This window comes from Oncorhynchus tshawytscha, linkage group LG29 (assembly GCF_018296145.1).
Source record: "Oncorhynchus tshawytscha isolate Ot180627B linkage group LG29, Otsh_v2.0, whole genome shotgun sequence".
NCBI lineage: Eukaryota > Metazoa > Chordata > Actinopteri > Salmoniformes > Salmonidae > Oncorhynchus > Oncorhynchus tshawytscha.
Window position 1 is genome coordinate 25,348,729 of NC_056457.1, and position 21,513 is coordinate 25,370,241.

The following is a 21,513-nucleotide window of genomic DNA, read 5'->3' on the forward strand; positions in this document are numbered from 1 at the left end:
TGTTTGTGTGTGCATGTGGGTGTGTGTGTTCGTGTGTGTGTTGGTGTGTAGGAGGCTCCACTGCACTAGGAACTACATCCATGTGAACCTGTTTGTGTCGTTCATCTTGCGAGCGGTGGCTGTGCTGGTTAAAGACTCTGTCATCTTCTCCCAGAACCAAAACACTGACTGTAGCACACAGCCCTCACTGGTGAGACTCACACTCTATCTATATTGTAAAGTGTATGCAGATGTCTGTCACCAAGGACTGTAAACGTGTACAAGTGTTAGGACAGTATAGGAAAATTGTGATATTTGTAGTTGGGCTTTGAAGTAAGTCTGATGGTGTTTAACTCACATGGCTAACTCTGTGTGTGCATGTGTTTTTGTGTATGTGTGCGTGCGTTTGTGCATGTGTGTGTGTGTGTGTGGTGTGTATGTACGTGCGTGTGTTTGTGTGTGTGGTTTGTGTGGTTTCTGTGTGTGTGTGTCTGTGTGTGTGTGTGTGTGTGTGTGTGTGTGTGTGTGTGTGTGTGTGTGTGTGTGTGTGTTGTGTGTGTGTGGTTTGTGTGGTTTGTGTGTGTGTGTGTGTGTGTGTGTGTACATTAGGTGGGCTGTAAGGTCAGTTTGGTGATGTTTAACTATTTCATAATGGCTAACTTCTTCTGGCTGCTGGTGGAGGGGCTCTACCTACAGACACTGCTCCTGGTAACCTATTCATATACACACCTCGCTGTCTACCTCACAATCGGCTGGGGTAAGAACACACACACTCTTTCTCTTTAACCATGGCGGTGACACAGAGTGTGTTATTATCCCGGTATAATAAATGTATGCTCACAGTATGAACACTGTTGTAATATTCTCTCTCTCTCACTATTCTCCGTTTGTCCAATGTCACTTCCTGGACTAGTTGTTATTACTACATCCTTCAGCCCCTGACAGAAGTAATCCATTGTCTTAATGTTCCCTGTGTTTAGCAGGTATTGGTTGAGTATTACGGACTGTGTCCATGGTGTGTAGTTTATAGGCTGCTGTTTAGTGGCTGTTTAAATTATGGGTCTCAATGAAGTCTGGTTTCCTCTTAATTCAATTCAATTCAAGGGCTTTGTTGTCATGGGAAACGTGTGTTAACATTGCCAAAGCAAGTGAGGTAGATCATATACAAAAGTGAAATAAACAATAAAAATGAACAGTAAACATTACACATACAGAGGTTTCAAAACAATCAAGACATTACAAGTGTCATATTATATATATACAGTGTTTAACAATGTACAAATGGTTAAAGGACACAAGATAAAATAAAATAAATAAGCATACATTTTCTTGTGGCAACAGGTCACAAATCTTGCTGCTGTGATGGCACACTGTGGTATTTCACCCAGTAGATATGGGAGTTTATCAAAATTGGATTTGTTTTCGAATTCTTTGTGGATCTGTGTAATCTGATATGAATATGTCTCTCTAATATGGTTATACATTGGGCAGGAGGTTAGGAAGTGCAGCTCAGTTTCCACCTCATTTTGTGGGCAGTGAGCACATAGCCTGTCTTCTCTTGAGAGCCATGTCTGCCTACGGCGGCCTTTCTCAATAGCAAGGCTATGCTCACTGAGTCTGTACATAGTCAAAGCTTTCCTTAATTTTGGGTCAGTCACAGTGGTCAGGTATTCTGCCGCTGTGTACTCTCTGTTTAGGGCCAAATAGCATTCTAGTTTGCTCTGTTTTTTTGTTAATTCTTTCCAATGTGTCAAGTAATTATCGTTTTGTTTTCTCATGATTTGGTTGGGTCTAATTGTGCTGCTGTCCTGTGGCTCTGTAGGGTGTGTTTGTGTTTGTGAACAGAGCCCCAGGACCAGCTTGCTTAGGGGACTCTTCTCCAGGTTCATCTCTCTGTAGGTGACGGCTTTGTTATGGAAGGTTTGGAAATCGCTTCCTTTTAGGTGGTTGTAAAATTTAACAGCTCTTTTCTGGATTTTGATAATTAGTGGGTATCGGCCTAATTCTGCTCTGCATGCATTATTTGTTTTTTTTACATTGTACATGGAGGATATTTTTGCAGAATTCTGCATGCAGAGTCTCAATTTGGTGTTTGTCCCATTTTGTGAAGTCTTGGTTGGTGAGTGGACCCCAGACCTCACAACCATAAAGGGCAATGGGCTCTATGACTGATTCAAGTATTTTTAGCCAAATCCTAATTGGTATGTTGAAATTTATGTTCCTTTTGATGGCATAGAAGGCCCTTCTTGCCTTGTCTCTCAGATCGTTCACAGCTTTGTGGAAGTTACCTGTGGCGCTGATGTTTAGGCCAAGGTATGTATAGTTTTTTGTGCGCTCTAGGGCAACAGTGTCTAGATGGAATTTGTATTTGTGGTCCTGGTGACTGGACCTTTTTTGGAACACCATTATTTCGGTCTTACTGAGATTTACTGTCAGGGCCCAGGTCTGACAGAATCTGTGCATAAGATCTAGGTGCTGCTGTAGGCCCTCCTTGGTTGGTGACAGAAGCACCAGATCATCAGCAAACAGCAGACATTTGACTTCGGATTCTAGTAGGGTGAGGCCGGGTGCTGCAGACTTTTCTAGTGCCTGCGCCAATTCGTTGACATATATGTTGAAGAGGGTGGGGCTTAAGCTGCATCCCTGTCTAACCCCACGACCCTGTGTGAAGAAATGTGTGTGTTTTTTGCCAATTTTAACCGCACACTTGTTGTTTGTGTACATGGATTTTATAATGTCGTATGTTTTACCCCCAACACCACTTCCCATCAGTTTGTATAGCAGACCCTCATGCCAAATTGAGTCAAAGGCTTTTTTGAAATCAACAAAGCATGAGAAGACTTTGCCTTTGTTTTGGTTTGTTTGGTTGTCAATTAGGGTGTGCAGGGTGAATACATGGTCTGTTGTATGGTAATTTGGTAAAAAGCCAATTTGACATTTGCTCAGTACATTGTTTTCATTGAGGAAATGTACGAGTCTGCTGTTAATGATAATGCAGGGGATTTTCCCAAGGTTACTGTTGACGCATATTCCACGGTAGTTATTGGGGTCAAATTTGTCTACACTTTTGTGGATTGGGGTGATCAGTCCTTGGTTCCAAATATTGGGGAAGATGCCAGAGCTAAGGATGATGTTAAAGAGTTTAGTATAGCCAATTGGAATTTGTTGTCTGTATATTTGATAATTTCATTGAGGATACCATCAACACCACAGGCCTTTTTGGGTTTTAGGGTTTTTATTTTGTCTCTCTCTCTCTCGCTCTCTCTCACTCTCTTGCTCTCTCTCTCTCTCTCTCTTTCATTATCTCTCTCTCTCTCATTATCTCTCTCTCTCATTATCTCTCTCTCTCTCATTACCTCTATCTCTCTCTCCTTCTTCTTTCTTTCTTTCTTTCTTTCTTTCTTTCTTTCTTTCTTTCTTTCTTTCTTTCTGTCTTTCTTCCTCTCTCTCTCTCTCTTTCTCTCTCTCTCTCTCATTATCTCTCTCTCTCTCTCATTATATCTCTCTCTCATTACCTCTCTTTCTCTCTCTCTCTTACTTCTTTCTTTATTTCTTTCTTCCCCTCTCTCTCTCTCTCTCTCTCTCTCTCTCTCTCTCTCTCTCTGTGTCTTTCTCAGGGTTACCCTCAGTATTTCTGGTGATCTGGATCTTCTGTAGGATGTATCTGGAAGACACCGAGTGAGTCTGCTCTGACATCATCAACAGGCGACTGAACATCTCCCCGTCTCACAAGCTCATCAACATGCGACTAATCAATGTGTGTGTGTGTGTGGGGGTGTGTGTAGCTGCTGGGAGAGGAATGACATTCCTACCCCTAGGAGGGTGATCAACTGGCCCATAATGGCATCTGTGATAGTGAGTATCAGTAGACCAGTAATGGCGTCCCAGTATCAGCAAGCCCTTTGAGTCACTGAACAAACTAGCAGAAACAGGGTTGGGCTGCTGTCTCCCTTAGTGCCAAAATGGGGTCTCATGTCTAGGGCTGTTGCGGTGACTGTATTACCGCCACAGCGGCGGTCACGAGTCATGAAGGCAGTCAAATTCCACATCACCATTTAGTCACAGTGATTAGGCTTCTCCAAGCTCTGATGCTGCTGATAGTCATTAGTAGCCTACCATACTTGCTAACTGCCTGGTACTCAGCACTCTATTGTCCCTCTAACCACTCTGACATCAATGCAAATGTTATCGAAAATCTAATCAAAAACTTCATGAGAGCTCATGAGTTCAAGTTGCGCAACATTTCTATAGGCTATGCTTTTGAGCCAGAAAACAGAGTGATGGCCTCTACTAAAAAGCTTTCTATAGGCTAGGCCTACTATATTTATTTCTCAACATTCCTAATGTTAAGCACATTGCTTCTCTTTACAACAGGAGTATAGCCTACCTGGCTGGCATGAAAATGAACCACGGGGAAAAGCTGTGTATTTTTCCCACTGCTGCTATTTCAATGAAGGTGCATGATAATGGTCCAGTCTAAATTAAAACAAATGTCACACATATATTATTTAGTATATGTAAAGACCAGATTAAATCAAGAATAGTCTGATGGGTGATCACTTGTGAATGATGCCCAGCGTAAGAAACAATGCCTTTTTTTGCGACTTTTTCCAATCATAGTTGTACACCTTATGTAGCCTAGCCCATAGTCCTATATGTTTTAATAAGGTTAGTATCACACCTCATGTAGCCTAGCCCATAGTCCTATATGTTTCAATAAGATTTGTATCACAACTAAAGTGGCCAAATAACTTCTTAAAAGCCTCGGTCAATTACAGTCAATTACCGTGAGACCGACAGTTATTGCTTTACAATCACTGGCTGATGAAATGTCATGACCACCACTGCCCTACTCATGTCCTACTCATTCTAATGGAGATTTCTTGTCTCATCAGATCAACTTTGTTCTGTTCATCAGTATCATCCGTATCCTGGTCCAGAAACTACTCTGCTCTGACGTGGGCGGGAACAACCAATCACAGTACAGGTACCCCTCCAACAACCAATCATAATGCAGATATTCTCTCAACAACCCATCACATTTGTTTAGATTATTCTTACATACCTGTGTGTTGCAGGTGTCTGGCTAAGTCCACCCTGCTGCTGATTCCTCTCTTTGGAGTCAACTACATGGTGTTTGTCTACCTGGTGGAGACAGAGAGCGACAGGATGGCAGAATACAAGATTATCTTTGACCTGGGACTGGGGTCATTCCAGGTATACCACTACCTTAACCCCTGATCTTTAACCTTTTACCCCCCTAACCCTAACCCTATCTAGTTTGACCTGGGACTGGGGTCATTCCAGGTATATACATACACTACATGACCAAAAGTATGTGGACACCTGCTCGTCGAACATCTCACTCCAAAATCATGGGCATTAATATGGAGTTGGTCCCCCCTTTTGCTGCTATAACAGCCTCCACTCTCCTGGGAAGGCTTTCCACTAGATGTTGGAACATTGCTGCAGGGACTTGCTTTCATTCAGCTACGAGGGCATTAGCAAGGCTGGGTACTGATGTTGGGCGATTAGGCCTGGCTCGCAGTTGGCATTCCAATTCGATGGGTCGGGTCAGCTCTAGCAGGGCAGTAATTTGATGAACTGACTTGTTGGAAAGGTGTCATCCTATGACGGTACCACGTTGAAAGTCACTGAGTTCTTCAGTAGGGTGATTATACTGCTAATGTTTGTCTATGGAGATTGCAAGGCTGGGTGCTCGATTTTATACACCTGTCAGCAACGCGTTATGCTGAAATACCCAAATCCACTCATTTGAAGGGGCGTCCACATACTTTTATATATACAGTGCATTCGGAAAGTATTCAGACCCCACACATATTGCTGCACTACAGCCTTATTCAAACATTTTTATTTTTTTATTTTTTCTCATAAAGGGAAAGGGGATACCTAGTCAGAATGCATTCAACTGAAAAGTGTCTTCCGCATTTAACCCAACCCTTGGAACAGTAGGTTAACTGCTTTATTCAGGGCTAGAACAACAGATTTGTACCTTTTAAGCTCAGGTAGTGTGATGGTTTGGGGATGCTTTGCTGCCTCAGGACCTGGACGACTTGCCTTAATAGGAACCATGAATTCTGCTTTGTGTCAGAGAATTCTATAGGAGAATGTCGGGCCATCTATCTGTGAGCTGAAGCTAAAGTGCAGCTGGGTCATACAGAAAGACAAATCTCCAAAAACACACAATCAAGTCTACATGAAAAGGGTTAAAAAGCAACAAATTTGAAGTTTTGGAACGGCCTAGTCAAAGTTCTGGATGCAGGAGTGGGCCAAAATTCCTCCACGGCGATGTGCGAGACTTATCAACAACTACACAAAGTATCTGGTTGGAGTCATTGCAGCTAAAGGTGGCACAACCAGTTATTGAGTGTAAGGGAACAATTACTTTTTCACACGGGGGAATTGGGTATTGCACTAACTAACTGTTAATTAAATTAATAAAATAAGTGTCATTTTTTTGCTATTTGTAAACTCAGGTTCCCTTTATCTAAAGTTTTGGTTGAGGATCTGATAACATTCAACATTAAAAAAAATATGCAAAAATACAGAAAATCAGAAAGGGCAAATACTTTTTCACAGCACTGTAAGTATTCAACCCCTTAGACAGTACCTGTTAGAATCAGCTCTGTCAAGTTGGTTGTTGATCATTGCTGGACAAGCCGATATCAGTCAAAACTGTAACTAGGCCACTCAGAAACATTCATCTCAGTGTCTGTTGAAGCATCAACTTTGTTTGCCTGTTCTTAGCTCTATTTCATTTATTTTTATTATGGCTGCATCATGTTATGGGTGTGCTTGTCATTGGCAAGGACTATAAAAAAAGTCCTTGCCAATGAAGAGCATACCCATAACATGATGCAGTCATCTCCATGCTTGCCTCAAACATAATGGTTTGTATTAAGAAAAAAAAGTACATTTCTTTGCCACATTTTTTGCAATCCCTGAGTGGTTACCTTCCTCTCCATCAAATGAGTTAGGAAGGATGCCTGTATCTTTGTAGTGACTATGTGTATTGATACACCATCCAAAGTGTAAATAATAACATTACCATGCTCAAAGGGATATTCAATAGCTGCCCTTCTTCGGAAAACCTCCCTGATCTTTGTGGTTGAATCTGTGCTTTAAATTCACTGCTCACCTTGACTGAGGTACCTTGACAGAGCTGAGGTACAGATAATTGTATGTGTGGGGTACAAAGATGGGTAGTCATTCAAAACTCATGTTAATCACTATTATTGCACACAGAGTGAGTCCTTGCAACTTATTATGTGACTTGTTAAGCACATGTGTACAACTGAACTTATGTAGGTCATAACAAAAGTGTTGAATACTGATTGACTCAAGACATTTCAGCTTTTCATTTGTAAACATTTGTAAAAACACTATTCCACTTTGACATTTTGGGGTATTGTGTGTATATCAGTGGCACAACATCTCAATTTAATCCATTTCAAATTCAGGCCGTAACACAACAAAGGGTGGAAAAGTCAAGGGGTGTGAATACTTTGTGAACACACTGTACAGTGTGTTTTAGAAGCTGAGTTGATGCTGCCTTATGTTGTGTTCTCCAGGGTCTGGTGATAGCTACTCTCTACTGCTTCCTCAACACCGAGGTGAGCTACTCTTACATTTCACCTCATGTTCTCGGTCACCATACGTTCTGAATCTTAATGTGTGTGTGTGTGTGTGTGTGTGTGTGTGTGTGTGTGTGTGTGTGTGTGTGTGTGTGTGTGTGTGTGTGTGTGTGTGTGTGTGTGTGGTAAGGTCCAAGGGGAACTGAAGAGGATGTGGAGGAGTGTGTCATTAAAGCATTACATCGGGCGGGACTGCCTTCTACATAATGCGTCAATCAGCCGTAACTCCACCCACTTCAAGCGGAACTCCAGAGCCCAGTCCATCCTGCAGACGGAGACCACTTCACTGTGACCCGGAAGTAGTTTCACCTCTGTGGCCTGGAAGTGGATCTAACACAATATAACCTGGAAGTGGAACTAACCCTGTCTTTGACCATGAAGTGAAGCTGGGGTAAATCAACCAACACAAGTTGAGGGTCAGCTGAAAAGTAGTGGAACACTCTAATAAAAGACAGTCAACGTTTGATCAGCTTTTATCCACACTGTGTGTGTGTGTGTGTGTGTGTGTGTGTGTGTGTGTGTGTGTGTGTGTGTGTGTGTGTGTGTGTGTGTGTGTGTGTGTGTGTGTGTGTGTGTGTGTGTGTGTGTGTGTGTGTGTGTGTGTGTGCGTGTAATGTGTTCTGAAAGCTAATATAGAACATCATATATCCTATGTTTATGAGGCAGAAGCCTGGAGCACTGAGCTTTCTGTTTTCCACTGGAATGGGCTTGGTATTCCAGGTATTATATATCTATATATATATATATACACACACACACACACACACACACACACACGTTAACATTGCCAAATAAAGTGAAAGTAGATAATAAACAAAAGTTAAATAAACAATACAAATTAACAGTAAACATTACACAAGAATAAAGTCATTTCAAATGTCATATTATGTATATATACAGTGTTGTAACGATGTGCAAATAGTTAAAGTACAAAATGGAAAATAAATAAATCTGGGTTGTATTTACAATGGTGTTTGTTCTTCACTGGCAACAGGTCACAAATCTTGTTGCTGTGATGGCACACTGTGATATTTCAACCAGTAGATATGGGAGTTTATCAAAATTGGATTTGTTTTTTTGGAATTCTTTGTGGATCTGTGTAATCTAATGAAAATATGTCTCTCTAATATTGTCATACCCTCATCTCTCTGTTCTCTCCCCTCATCTCTCTGTTTTCCCCCTCATCTCTCTGTTCTCCCCCCTCATCTCTCTGTTCTCTTCACTCATCTCTCCCCTCATCTCTCTGTTCTCTCCCCTCATCTCTCTGTTCTCTCCCCTCATCTCTCTGTTCTCTCCCCTCATCTCTCTGTTCTCTCCCCTCATCTCTCTGTTCTCCCCTCATCTCTCTGTTCTCTCCCCTCATCTCTCTCTTCTCCCCTCATCTCTCTGTTCTCTCCCCTCATCTCTCTGTTCTCTCCCCTCATCTCTCTGTTCTCTCCCCTCATCTCTCTCTTCTCCCCTCATCTCTCTCTTCTCCCCTCATCTCTCTGTTCTCTCCCCTCATCTCTCTGTTCTCTCCCCTCATCTCTCTGTTCTCCCCTCATCTCTCTTTTCTCCCCTCATCTCTCTCTTCTCCTCTCATCTCTCTATTTTCTCCCCTCATCTCTCTCTTTTCTCCCCTCATCTCTCTGTTCTCCCCCTCATCTCTCTCTTCTCCCCTCATCTCTCTGTTCTCTCCCCTCATCTCTATTTTCTCCCCTCATCTCTCTGTTCTCTCCCCTCATCTCTCTTTTCTCCCCTCATCTCTCTGTTCTCTCCACTCATCTCTCTCTTCTCCCCTCATCTCTCTGTTCTCTCCCCTCATATCTCTCTTCTCCCCTCATCTCTCTCTTCTCCCCTCATCTCTCTTTTCTCCCCTCATCTCTCTGTTCTCCCCCTCATATCTCTCTGTTCTCTCCCCTCATATCTCTCTTCTCCCCTTATCTCTCTCTTCTCCCCTCATCTCTCTGTTCTCCCCCTCATCTCTCTCTTCTCCCCTCATCTCTCTGTTCTCTCCCCTCATCTCTCTTTTCTCCCCTCATCTCTCTGTTCTCTCCCCTCATCTCTCTTTTCTCCCCTCATCTCTCTGTTCTCTCCACTCATCTCTCTCTTCTCCCCTCATCTCTCTGTTCTCTCCCCTCATATCTCTCTTCTCCCCTCATCTCTCTGTTCTCTCCCCTCATCTCTCTTTTCTCCCCTCATCTCTCTGTTCTCTCCCCTCATATCTCTCTTCTCCCCTCATCTCTCTGTTCTCTCCCATCTCTCTTTTCTCTCCTCATATCTCTCTTCTCCCCTCATCTCTCTGTTCTCTCCCCTCATCTCTCTTTTCTCCCCTCATCTCTCTGTTCTCTCCCCTCATCTCTCTTTTCTCCCCTCATCTCTCTGTTCTCTCCCCTCATCTCTCTTTTCTCTCCTCATCTCTCTCTTCATCTCTCGCTTTTCTCCCATCATCTCTCTCTCTCTACCCCCTCTCTTTCCACACTCTCTCATAATAATTTCTCTCTCTCTGAATGGTCAGTGTGTTTCTAAAGGTGTAATAATATATAGAGGAGCAGCCATCACATAAATAAAACACTGTTACTATCTACAGGCCCCCTGCTGCTCTCTCTACAGCCAGGTCAGTGCATGTGTATGAAGGTGACACACAGCAGGCCTCATCCCCTCATTGTACTCACTGACCGGTCTGTAGAGTCACATTCTGTTAAAGGTCCCCAAAGCACACACATCCCTGGGTCGCTCCACTTTTCAGTTCGCTGCAGCTAGCGACTGGAACGAGCTGCAACAAACACTCAAACTGGAAAATTTTATTTCAATCTCTTCATTCAAAGACTCAACCATGGACACTCCTACTGACAGTTGTGTCTGCTTTGTGTGATGTATTGTTGTCTCTACCTTCTTGCCCTTTGTGCTGTTGTCTGTGCCCAATAATGTTTGTACCATGTTTTGTGCTGCTACCATGTTGTGCTGCTACCATGTTGTTGTTATGTTATGTTGCTACCATGCTGTGTTGTCATGTGTTGCTGCCTTGCTATTTTGTTGTCTTAGGTCTCTCTTTATGTAGTGCTGTGTTGTCTCTTGTCATGATGGTGTTTTGTCCTATATTTATATTGTATTTATTTGTTATTTTTAATCACAGGCCCCCGTCCCCGCAGGAGGCCTTTTGTCATTTGGTGGCGGTCATTGTAAATAAGAATTTGTTCTTAATCTGTGGTCCTATTCCACCTCAGATACACTGTGTAGTCCCAGTTGGCCACTAGGTGGTGCTAAGAGGTTAGACTCTCAGCTCTGCCATATATCACTTCAGAACACTACTGTGTGCTTCGATCAAGGGCGAAATTGTTGTGCAATTCTACACAGTTTGACATGACTTATTATGCCTCTCTTGAGGGGTATTTTAAGGGGTATAAGGAGGGGTATTTTAAGAGGTATATGGAGGGGTATTTTGAAAACACATTTTGAAAACACAGTATAAATGGGAGGGTAAGTGGAAGAATGCTGCAGCTTTAAAGTAACTGTCCAGTTAAAATCTCACTTTCAAAAGTTAATATTCTGTTAACTCATACCCAAATAATGTCGTTGACTCCTCCTTTTCTCATATTTGTGGTCGAAGCGTAAATTGGAAGTAAAAAAAACTTCAAAAACCCAACCTCAAACAGACCGTTTAGAAGATGCTTGGTATTTCCTCACAGAGGATGATGTCATCCTCCTGAGGGGGATGAGCTGGCCAATTAGCGGTCTACTCGCCTGAATATTTTTATTGACCAGTATATGCCAACACCATAAATGCTTCCTCATAACATACTTAATTTACATTTTTTAGAAGGAAAACCATTTCACTCATTGTAATTAATTGTGGGTCATATTTCATAGAAATCTGGAAACACTGAACAGTTACTTTAAAGCTAATTTCCTGCAATTCTACACATTTTGCCATTGCTTATGATGTGTTCACATTTTTGTTTGAATTTAAAGTAATTATTGGGGGGGGACGAATATACACCTATTCTGAATATTGGGGTTGGGGGGCATGTTCCACTGTGGCAATTTCGTCTCTGTCTTAGATCAGTGTAACCACATGTATGAACAACATTAGCACAACAACAGACTGTAACATACTGTATTTTAATGAAATTATATCAATTTAAAACACAACAAAATAATCTTAAGGGCCAGACAGACAAAAAATAAGCAGAAAAGTGAAGTATGCTGATAGAGGATCTTGGGGGGAGGATGCAGGAGATGGTGAGGAGGGGAGGGTTCCAGTGGAGAGGGTTCCGGTCATGGTCAAACATGTCTTCTTTGCTTTTTCATCACATTCAAATCTAGAGAGAGACAGAAATTTAAGACTGTGTGTGTGTGTGTGTGTGTGTGTGTGTGTGTGTGTGTGTGTGTGTGTGTGTGTGTGTGTGTGTGTGTGTGTGTGTGTGTGTGTGTGTGTGTGTGTGTGTGTGTGTGTGTGTGTGTACAAGAATAGTAAACGAACCAAAATTTGACCAACTGGGGACATTTTGTTAGTCCCCACGAGGTCAAATGCTATCTGTAGGGGGTTTAAGAGTTAAGGTTAGAATTAGTGTTAGGGTTAGAATTACATTAAGGGTTAGGGGCTAGGGTTAGGTTTAGGTTTAGGATCTAGGGTTAGGGGCTAGGGTTAGGGTTAGAATTACATTAAGGGTTAGGAGCTAGTGTTAGGTTTAGGGTTAGGATCTAGGGTTAGGGGCTAGGGTTAGGGTTAGAATTACATTAAGGGTTAGGAGCTAGTGTTAGGTTTAGGATCTAGGGTTAGGGGCTAGGGTTAGGATTAGAATTACATTAAGGGTTAGGAGCTAGTGTTAGGTTTAGGATCTAGGGTTAGGGGTTAGGGTTAGGGTTAGAATTACATTAAGGGTTAGGAGCTAGTGTTAGGTTTAGGATCTAGGGTTAGGGGCTAGGGTTAGGGTTAGAATTACATTAAGGGTTAGGAGCTAGTGTTAGGTTTAGGATCTAGGGTTAGGGGCTAGGGTTAGGGTTAGAATTACATTAAGGGTTAGGAGCTAGTGTTAGGTTTAGGGTTAGGAGCTAGGGTTAGGGTTGGGGTTAGAATTACATTAAGGGTTAGGAGCTAGTGTTAGGGTTAGCGTTAGGAGCTAGTGTTAGGTGTATGGTTAAGGTTAGAATTAGTGTTAGGGTTAGAATTACGTTAAGGGTTAGGATCTAGGAGCTAATGTTAGGTTTAGGGTTTCAGGTTAGGGTTAGAGTACAGGTTAGTGTTAGGTTTAGGTTTAGAGTTAGGGAAACTATCATTTTGAATGGGACTGAATTCTGCATCCCCACAAGATTAGGTGTACAAGACTGTGTGTGTGTGTGTGTGTGTGTGTGTGTGTGTGTGTGTGTGTGTGTGTGTGTGTGTGTGTGTGTGTGTGTGTGTGTGTGTGTGTGTGTGTGTGTGTGTGTGTGTGTGTGTGTGTGTGTGTGTGTGTGTGTGTGTGTGTGTGTGAAAGTTAGCTCCTTACATTGCTTTCTTTTGTTGACCCAGGGTGCTTTGGGATCAGAGCAGATCTTCCCTCCTTTCACTGTGTAGAAGCTGAAACAAAACAGAGAATATTACTACTAATGTATCAAATTAAATTGTATTGTTCACATACACATATTTAGCAGATGTTATATCGGGTTTAGAGAAATGCTTGTGTTCCTTGCTCTAACAGTGCAATAGTATCTCACTATTCACAACAATACACACAAATCTAAAAGTTAAAGAAAGAAATGAAGAAATATAGAAATATTAGGATGTGCAATGTCAGAGTGGCAATGACTAAAATAGATTAGAATAGATTACAGTATATGCATATGAAATGAGTAAAGCAGTATGTAAACATGATTAAAGTGACTAGTGTTCCGTTATTAAAATGACCAGTGATTCCATGTTTATGTACATAGGGCAGCAGCCTCTAAGGTGCAGGGTTGAGTAATCGGGTGGTAGCTGGTAAGTGATGTCTATTTAAAAGTCTGATGGCCTTTTTTCACTCTCTCGGTCCCAGCTTTGATGCACCCTGTACTGACCTCGCCTTCTGGATGGTAGTGGGATGAACAGGCCATGGCTTGGGTGGTTGATGTCCTTGATGATCTTTATGGCCTTCCTGTTACATCGGGTGCTGTAGATGTCCTGGAGGGCAGGCAGTGTGCCCCCAGTGATGCGTTTGGCAGACCCCACCCCCCTCTGGAGAGCCCTGCGCTTGCGGGCAGTGCAGTTGCTGTACCAGACAGTGATACAGCCCGACAGGATGCTCTCAATTGGGCATCTGTTTGTGAGGCTGTTTGTGAAGTTTGTGAGGCTCTTAGGGACCAAGGCACTGTTGCGCCTTCTTCACCACTCTGTCTGTATGGGTAGACGATTTCAGATTGTCAGTGATGTGTACGCCGAGGAATCTTTCCACCTTTTCCACTGCAGTCCCGTCGATGTGGATAGGAGCGTGCTCACTCTGCTGTTTTCTGAAGTCTACGATCATCTCCTTCGTTTTGTTGACATCGAGGGAGAGGTAATTTACCTGACACCAATATGCCAGGGCCCTCACCTCCTCCCTGTGGACTGTCTCCTCGTTGTTGGTAATCAGGCCTACTGATGTTGTCGTCTGCAAACTTGATGATTGAGTTGGAGGCGTGCATGGCCTGAAAGTCATGGGTGAACAGGGAGTGCAGGAGATGGCTGAGTATGCAGCCTTGTGGGATCCCTGTGTTGAGAATCAGCAAAGTGGAGGTGTTGTTTCCTACCTTCACCACCTGCGGACAGCCCGTCAGGAAGTCCAGGACCAAGTTGCACCTGGTCGGGTTCAGACCCAGAGCCCCGAGCTTAATGATGAGCTTGGAGGGTCCTATGTTGTTGAAAGATTAGCTTTTTTCAATGAACAGCATTCCTACATAGGTATTCCTCTTGTCCAGATGGGATAGGGCAGTGTGATGGCGATTGCATCGTCTGTGGATCTATTGGGGCACGAAGCAAATTGAAGTGGGTCTTGGGTGTCAGTTAAGGTAGAGGTGATGTAATCCTTTATTAGCCTCTCAAAGCACTTAATGCAATGAGTGCTACAAGGCGATAGTCATTGAGTTCAGTTACCTTTGCTTTCTTGGGTACAGGAACAATGGTGGACATCTTGAAGCAAGTGGGGACAGCCGACTGGGATAGGGAGAGATTGAATATAAACACTCCAACCAGCTGCTCTGCGCATGCTCTGAGGAGGCAGCTTGGGATGCCATCTGGGCTGGCAGCCTTGTGAGGGTTAACACACTTGAATGTCTTACTCACGTTGGCCACGGAGAACAAGAGCCCACAGTCCTTGGGAGCGGGCGGTGGCACTGTGCTATCCTCAAAGCTGGCGAAGAAGGTGTTTAGCTTGTCCGGGAGCAAGACGTTGGTGTCTGTGACGTGGCTGGTTTTACCTTTGTAATCCGTGATTGTCTGTAGACCCTTCCCACATATGTCTCGTGTCTGAGCCATTGAATTGTGACTCCACTTTGTCTCTGAACTGACGTTTTTCCTGTTTAATTGCTTTATGGAAGGAATAACTACACTGTTCAACCATATTCCCAGTCAGCTTGCCATGGGGTGGGGTGGTTCGTGCTTTCAGTTTTCCACAAATGTTGCCGTCTATCCACTGTTTCTGGGTTGGGTAGGTTTTAATGGTCACAGCGGGAACAACATCGCCAATGCACTTCCTGGCAAACTCAGTCACCGTGTCAGTGTACACTACCGGTCAAAAGTTTTAGAACACCTACCCATTCAAGGGTTTTTCTTTATTTTTATTATTTTCTACATTGTAGAATAATAGTGAAGACATCAAAACTATGAAATAACACACATGGAATCATGTAGAAACCAAAAGTGTTAAATAAATCTAAATATACTCTATATTTGAGATTCTTCAAATAGCCACCCTTTGCCTTGATGACAGCTTTGCACACTCTTGGTATTCTCTCAACCAGCTTCATGAGGGAGTCACCTGGAATGCATTTCAATTAACATGTGTGCCTTCTTAAAAGTTCATTTGTGGCATTTCTTTCCTTCTTAATGCGTTTGAGCCAATCAGTTGTGTTGTGAAAAGGTAGAGGGGTATACAGAACATAGCCCTTTTGGTAAAATACCAAGTCCATATTATAGCAAGAACAGCTCAAATAAGCAAAGAGAAACCACAGTCCATCATTACTTTAAGACATGAAGGTCAGTCAATGCAGAAAAATTGAAGAACTTTGAAAGTTTCTTCAAGTGAAGTCGCAAAAACCATCAAGCGCTATGATGAAACTGGCTCTCATGAGGACCGACACAGGATAGGAAGACTCAGAGTTACCTCTGCTGCAGAGGATAAGTTCATTAGAATTACCAGCCTCAGAAATTGCAGCCCAAATAAATGCTTCACAGAGTTCAAGTAACAGTCACATCTCAACTTTAACTGTTCAGAGGAGACTGTGTGAATCAGGCCTTCATGGTTGAAGGACACCAATAATAATAAGAGACTTGGTTGGGCCAAGAAACACGAGCAATGGACATTAGACCGGTGGAAATTTGTGTTTTGGTCTGGAGTCCAAATTTGAGATTTTTGGTTCCAACCGCTGTGTCTTTGTGAGACGGATTGTGGGTAAACGGATGATCTCCGCATGTGTATTTCCCACCATGAAGCATGAAGGCGGAGGTGTTATGACATTGGGTTCTTTGCTGGTGACACTGTCTGTGATTTATTTAGAATTTAAGGCACACTTAACCAGCATGACTACCACAGAATTCTGCAGCAATACGCCATCTCATCTGGTTTACGCTTAGTGGGATAATCATTTGTTTTTCAACTGGACAATGACCCAACACACCTCCAGGCTGTGTAGGGGCTATTTGACCAAGAAGGAGAGTGATGGAGTGCTGCATCAGATGACCTGGCCTCCACAATCCCTTGACCTCAACCAAATTGAGATGGCTTGGGATGAGTCAGACTGCAGAGTGAAGAAAGAGCAGCCAACAAGTGCCAGCATATGTGGGAACTCCTTCAAGACTGTTGGAAAAGCATTCTTGGTGAAGCTGGTTGAGAGAATGCCAAGAGTGTGCAAAGCTGTCATCAAGACAAAGGGTGGCTATTTGAAGAATCTAAAATCTAAAAATATACTTTGATTTGTTTCACACTTTTTTGGTTACTTCATGATTCCATATGTGTTATTTCATAGTTTTCATATCTTCACTATTATTCTACAATGTAGATAATGGTAAAAACAAAAACGTTAAGAAAAACCCTTGAATGTTTAGGTGTTCTAAAACGTTTTACCGGTAGTGTATGTATCAATGTTATTCTCGGAGGCTACCAAACAATCTTGAAGCTTGGATTCCAATTGGTCAGACCAGCGTTGAATAGACTTTAGCACAGCTACTTCCTGTTTGAGTTTCTGCGTATAGGAAGCGAGGAGTAAAATTAAGTCGTGATCTGATTTGCCCAAGGGAGGGGGGGCTTGCAGCCATCCCGGAAGGGCGAGTAGCAGTGATCAAGTGTTTTAGCAGCGCGAGTTCTACAGTCAATGTGTTGGTAGAACTTTGGTAGTGTTTTCCTCAAATCTGCTTTGTTACAACCCCCAGCTACAATAAATGTGGCCTCAGGATATGTGGTTTGCACAAAGTCCAGTGTAGTTCCTTGATGGCCATCGTGGTATCGGCTTGAGAGGGAATATACATGGATCTGACTAAAACTAAAAATAATTATCTTGGGAGGTAATACGGTCGGAATCTGTTTGCGAGGTATTCTAGTTTCAGTACGTTACCACAATCATACCATGAGAAGTTAATCTTAATGTCACGCCCTGACCTTGGAGCTTTTTATGTCTCTATTTTGGTTTGGTCAGGGTGTGACTAGGGTGGGCATTCTATGTTCTTTTTTCTATGATTTTGTATTTCTTTGTTTTGGCCGGGTATGGTTCTCAATCAGGGACAGCTGTCTATCGTTGTCTCTGATTGGGAACCATACTTAGGTAGCTTTTTCCCACATGGTTTTTGTGGGTAGTTGTTTTCTGTTTAGTGTTTTGCACCTGACAGGACTGTTTCGGTTTCGTTTATTCACTTTGTCATTTTTGTTTCAGTGTTCTGTTTAATAAAAAGTAATGAACATTTACCACACTGCACTTTGGTCCAATTCCTCCTCTTCAGAAGATGACATCCGTTACACATAAAACATACACCACCGAGTTAAACGTGTGTGTGTGTGTGTGTGTGTGTGTGTGTGTGTGTGTGTGTGTGTGTGTGTGTGTGTGTGTGTGTGTGTGTGTGTGTGTGTTCGAGACTTACACGATGGCATCAACACAGGGTGGCATGGCATTTTGGATGTGGTATCCTTGCACTCTAAATTTGATGTGAGAGTCAGAAACTCTTGTGCAGCAACTTGTGGTTACCTTAGTTGGCCGACGATCTGATAGATAAAAGGGAAGAAAGGAAGTGACATAGAAAGGGAGACAGAGAAAGACAGAAATAAAATATTTAGACAGGCAGCCCAATTCTGTTCTTTGGTTTTTACTAATTGGTATTTTGACCAATCAGATCAGCTCTGAAAAAGATCTGATGTGAAAGAGATCTGATGTGATTGGTCAAAAGACCATTTAGTGGAAAAAATAAATGAGAATGGGCTGCCTCTGATCTCTAATCTGACCATAAATATGATGTGTTTTTAGTTTGTATTTATTATGGATCCCCATTAGCTCTTCCTGGGGTCCAGCAAAATTAAGGCAGTCTATACAATTTTAAAAACATTACAATACATTCACAGATTTGTGTGCCCTCAGGCCCATACTCCCCCTACCACATCTCTACAGTACTAAATCCATGTGTATGTATACTGCGTATGTTATCGTGTGTGTGGGTATGCATGTGTCTGTGCCAATGTTTGTGTTGCTTCACAGTCCCCGCTGTTCCATAAGTTTTTTTTTGTCTGTTTTTACATCTAATTTTACTATTGGCATGAGTTACTTGATGTGGAATAGAGTTCCATGTAGTCATGGCTCTATGTAGTACTGTGCGCCTCCCTTAGTCTGTTCTGGACTTGGGGACTGTGAAGAGACCTCTTGTGTCATGTCTTGTGGGTTATGCATGGGTGTCCGAGCTGTGTGCCAGTAGTTTAGACAGACAGCTCGGTGCATTCAACATGTCAATACCTCTCATAAATAAAAGTAGCGATGAAGTCAATCTCTCCTCCACTTTCAGCCAGGAGAGATTGACATGCATATTATTAATATTAGCTCTCTGTGTATATCCAAGGGCCAGCCGTGCTGCCCTGTTCTGCGCCAATTGAAATTTTCCTAAGTCCTTTTTTTGTTGCACCTGACCACACGACTGAACAGTAGAGGGTGCGACAAAACTAGGGCCTGTAGGAACTGCCTTGTTGATAGTGTTGTTAAGAAGGCAGAGCATAATTTTATTATAGACAGACTTCTCCCCATCTGAGCTACTACAGCATTAATATGTTTTGACCATAACAGTTTCCAATCTAGGGTGCCATGACGTTGGCCTCTTTGGGTATAGCAAGCCCCATCCCCCTCTCCCTGCCTCCCCCTTGCCTCCTTCAACTAGGTTGCTGTGGTCAGAGAGACGTCGTAAATTCCTGAAGATCTCCTCATGGACACACAGTATAAGAGGCAGAGTAAAATTTCATAGAGGACAAAGGAAGTCCTTCCACCTCACAGAACTTGAGGTACGAACAAATTTCATGTTTCGGAGAAAGTATAAAAGATCGGTGAAGAATCCAGCTACGAACTGGTCCGTTTGTCACAACTTGGGGAAGCTCATGGGAGAGGGTGTGGCCACATTACCATAACGCTGTTTATATAATAGCCTCAGATATGAGGTTTACATCTAATTGTTGTATAAGATGAATGAGTGAGTATGATACTGTTTGTATAATTGTGTAATATGATTTTGGACTGTTTAATGAAGAAAAATACAATTCCCTTTTGATTTGAACTAAATCAGAGGACCGCCCCTGAGCCCAGTTAGGGCAAACATCCTGGGACAGCCCTCTTCGGCCCTTCCGAATAAAACCCCCACTCGGGTTTTCGATCAGCAGACTGAGCTTACCTCAATTACGAGATGGCTAAAGGTTGCAGACCATGTTTTTCTCCATTAGGGGAGACAAAGGTTGTAGACCATTGATGAATCTTTTACCATACCACGTGGTTAAACTCTTAGACTATCGATACAGACAGAATAAGAACAAGTCTTTGATATTAATTACTAGTCTGCAGCTAAGAATTCGATATCATTGAACGAGAAGAACGACAACCGCCAAAACGTCCATTCTATAACGAAACAAATTAATGTCACTCTGAACTATCCACTATAACCACAACAGAGAGAGAGAGAGAGAGAGAGGGAGAGAGATGTACAATTCTACAAAAGAAATGAACTTTTCACCAGCGATCAAGATGACACACTGAGCGTAAATATATATATTGATTGCAATTGTTCCCAAATGAGTGAGCGTTCATGTGCAAAGGATTAGCATTTCAATTGTTATAATTATCACTTTGTAGTGACTTCTTAGTCGACCCCCACTTCCCTTTTTGTCTAACAAGCCGCCATGCCGGTTTAGCCCACTAGGGCACATTCTCATTTCATGTAACCACATTTACCTTGTTTGTTTGTTTATGCATTTCTGTGAATTACTTAGTTAGTAATAAATCAATTATTTAAGACAATTGATGTATGGATGACTCATAGTGAAGACTGGGTTCGTGCAGTTTACGACGTTTGGAATGAGACTAACGTGAGGTAAAGTAAATAATTCATTAATTCGAAGACTAATTGATCAGGTAAAATATCTGAAAAGTTATTTTAGGAAATTATAACTTTGTAATCTGAATATTTTTCCTTGATGCCCCGACTTCCTAGTTAATTAGTTAAGTGATTAATCAGTTGATCGTGTAATAACTAATTACAGAGAATCTTTGATAAAATCTATCAGTCTTCAGGCAATGATAGTAAAGACACGACAAGGGTTACTCCAAGCAGTTTAGTCATCTCAACTTGCTCAATTTCCACATTATTTATTACAAGATTTACTTGAGGTTTAAGGTTTAGTGAGTATTTTGTTCCAAATACGATGCTTTTAGTTTTTGCTAACTTATTCCTTGCCACCCACTCTGAAACTAACAGCAGCTCTTTGTTGAGTGTTGCAGTCATTTCAGTCGCTGTACTAGCTGACGTGTATAGTGTTGAGTCATCCACATACATAGACACTCTGGCTTTATTCAAAGTTAGTGGCATGTCCGTTTGTAAAAATAGAAAAAAAGCAAGGGGCCTAAACAGCTACGCTGGGGAATTCCTGTTTCTAACTGGATTATATTTGAGAGGCTTCCATTTTAAAGAACACCCTCTGTGTTCTGTTAGATAAGTAACTCTTTGTCCACATTATAGCAGCGGGTGTAAAGCCATAACACATACATTTTTCCAGCAGCAGGCTATGATCGATAATGTCAAAAGCTGCACTGAAGTCTAACAAGACAGCCCCCACAATCATTTCATCATAAATTTCTCTCAGCCAATCATCAGTCATTTGTGTAAGTGCTGTGCTTGTTGAGTGTCCTTCCCTATAAGCATGCTGAAATTCTGTTGTCAATATGTTAACTGTGAAGTAGCATTGTCAAACACCATTATTTTCAGAAGTTTACTAAGTGTTGGTAACATGCTGATTTGTTGGCTATTTGAGCCAGTAAATGAGGTTTTACTATTCTTGGGTAGCGGAATGTCTTTAGCTCCCCTCCAGGCCAGAGGGCACACACTCTCTAGTAGGCTTAATTTGAAGATGTGGCATATTGTCTGCTATTATCCTCAGTAATTTTCCATCCAGATTGTCAGACCCCGGTGGCTTGTCATTGTTGATAGACAATCATTTTTTCACCTCTTCCACACTGACTT

At 42.3% G+C, this 21,513-nt stretch overlaps 1 protein-coding gene across 1 annotated transcript in view; it reads left to right on the forward strand.

Annotated features, from left to right (window-relative positions):
- Positions 1-8,433, forward strand: part of LOC112227479 (vasoactive intestinal polypeptide receptor 2-like) — an 18,192-nt gene extending 9,759 nt beyond the window's left edge. The window contains exons 6-13 of the mRNA XM_042308881.1: positions 52-190; positions 589-736; positions 3,597-3,657; positions 3,765-3,834; positions 4,875-4,966; positions 5,058-5,196; positions 7,572-7,613; positions 7,765-8,433. Of these exons, the coding sequence (XP_042164815.1) occupies positions 52-190; positions 589-736; positions 3,597-3,657; positions 3,765-3,834; positions 4,875-4,966; positions 5,058-5,196; positions 7,572-7,613; positions 7,765-7,926 (853 nt within the window). The 3' untranslated portion in view covers positions 7,927-8,433. The remainder of the gene's footprint in view (positions 1-51; positions 191-588; positions 737-3,596; positions 3,658-3,764; positions 3,835-4,874; positions 4,967-5,057; positions 5,197-7,571; positions 7,614-7,764) is intronic.
- The last annotated feature ends 13,080 nt before the right edge of the window (positions 8,434-21,513 follow it).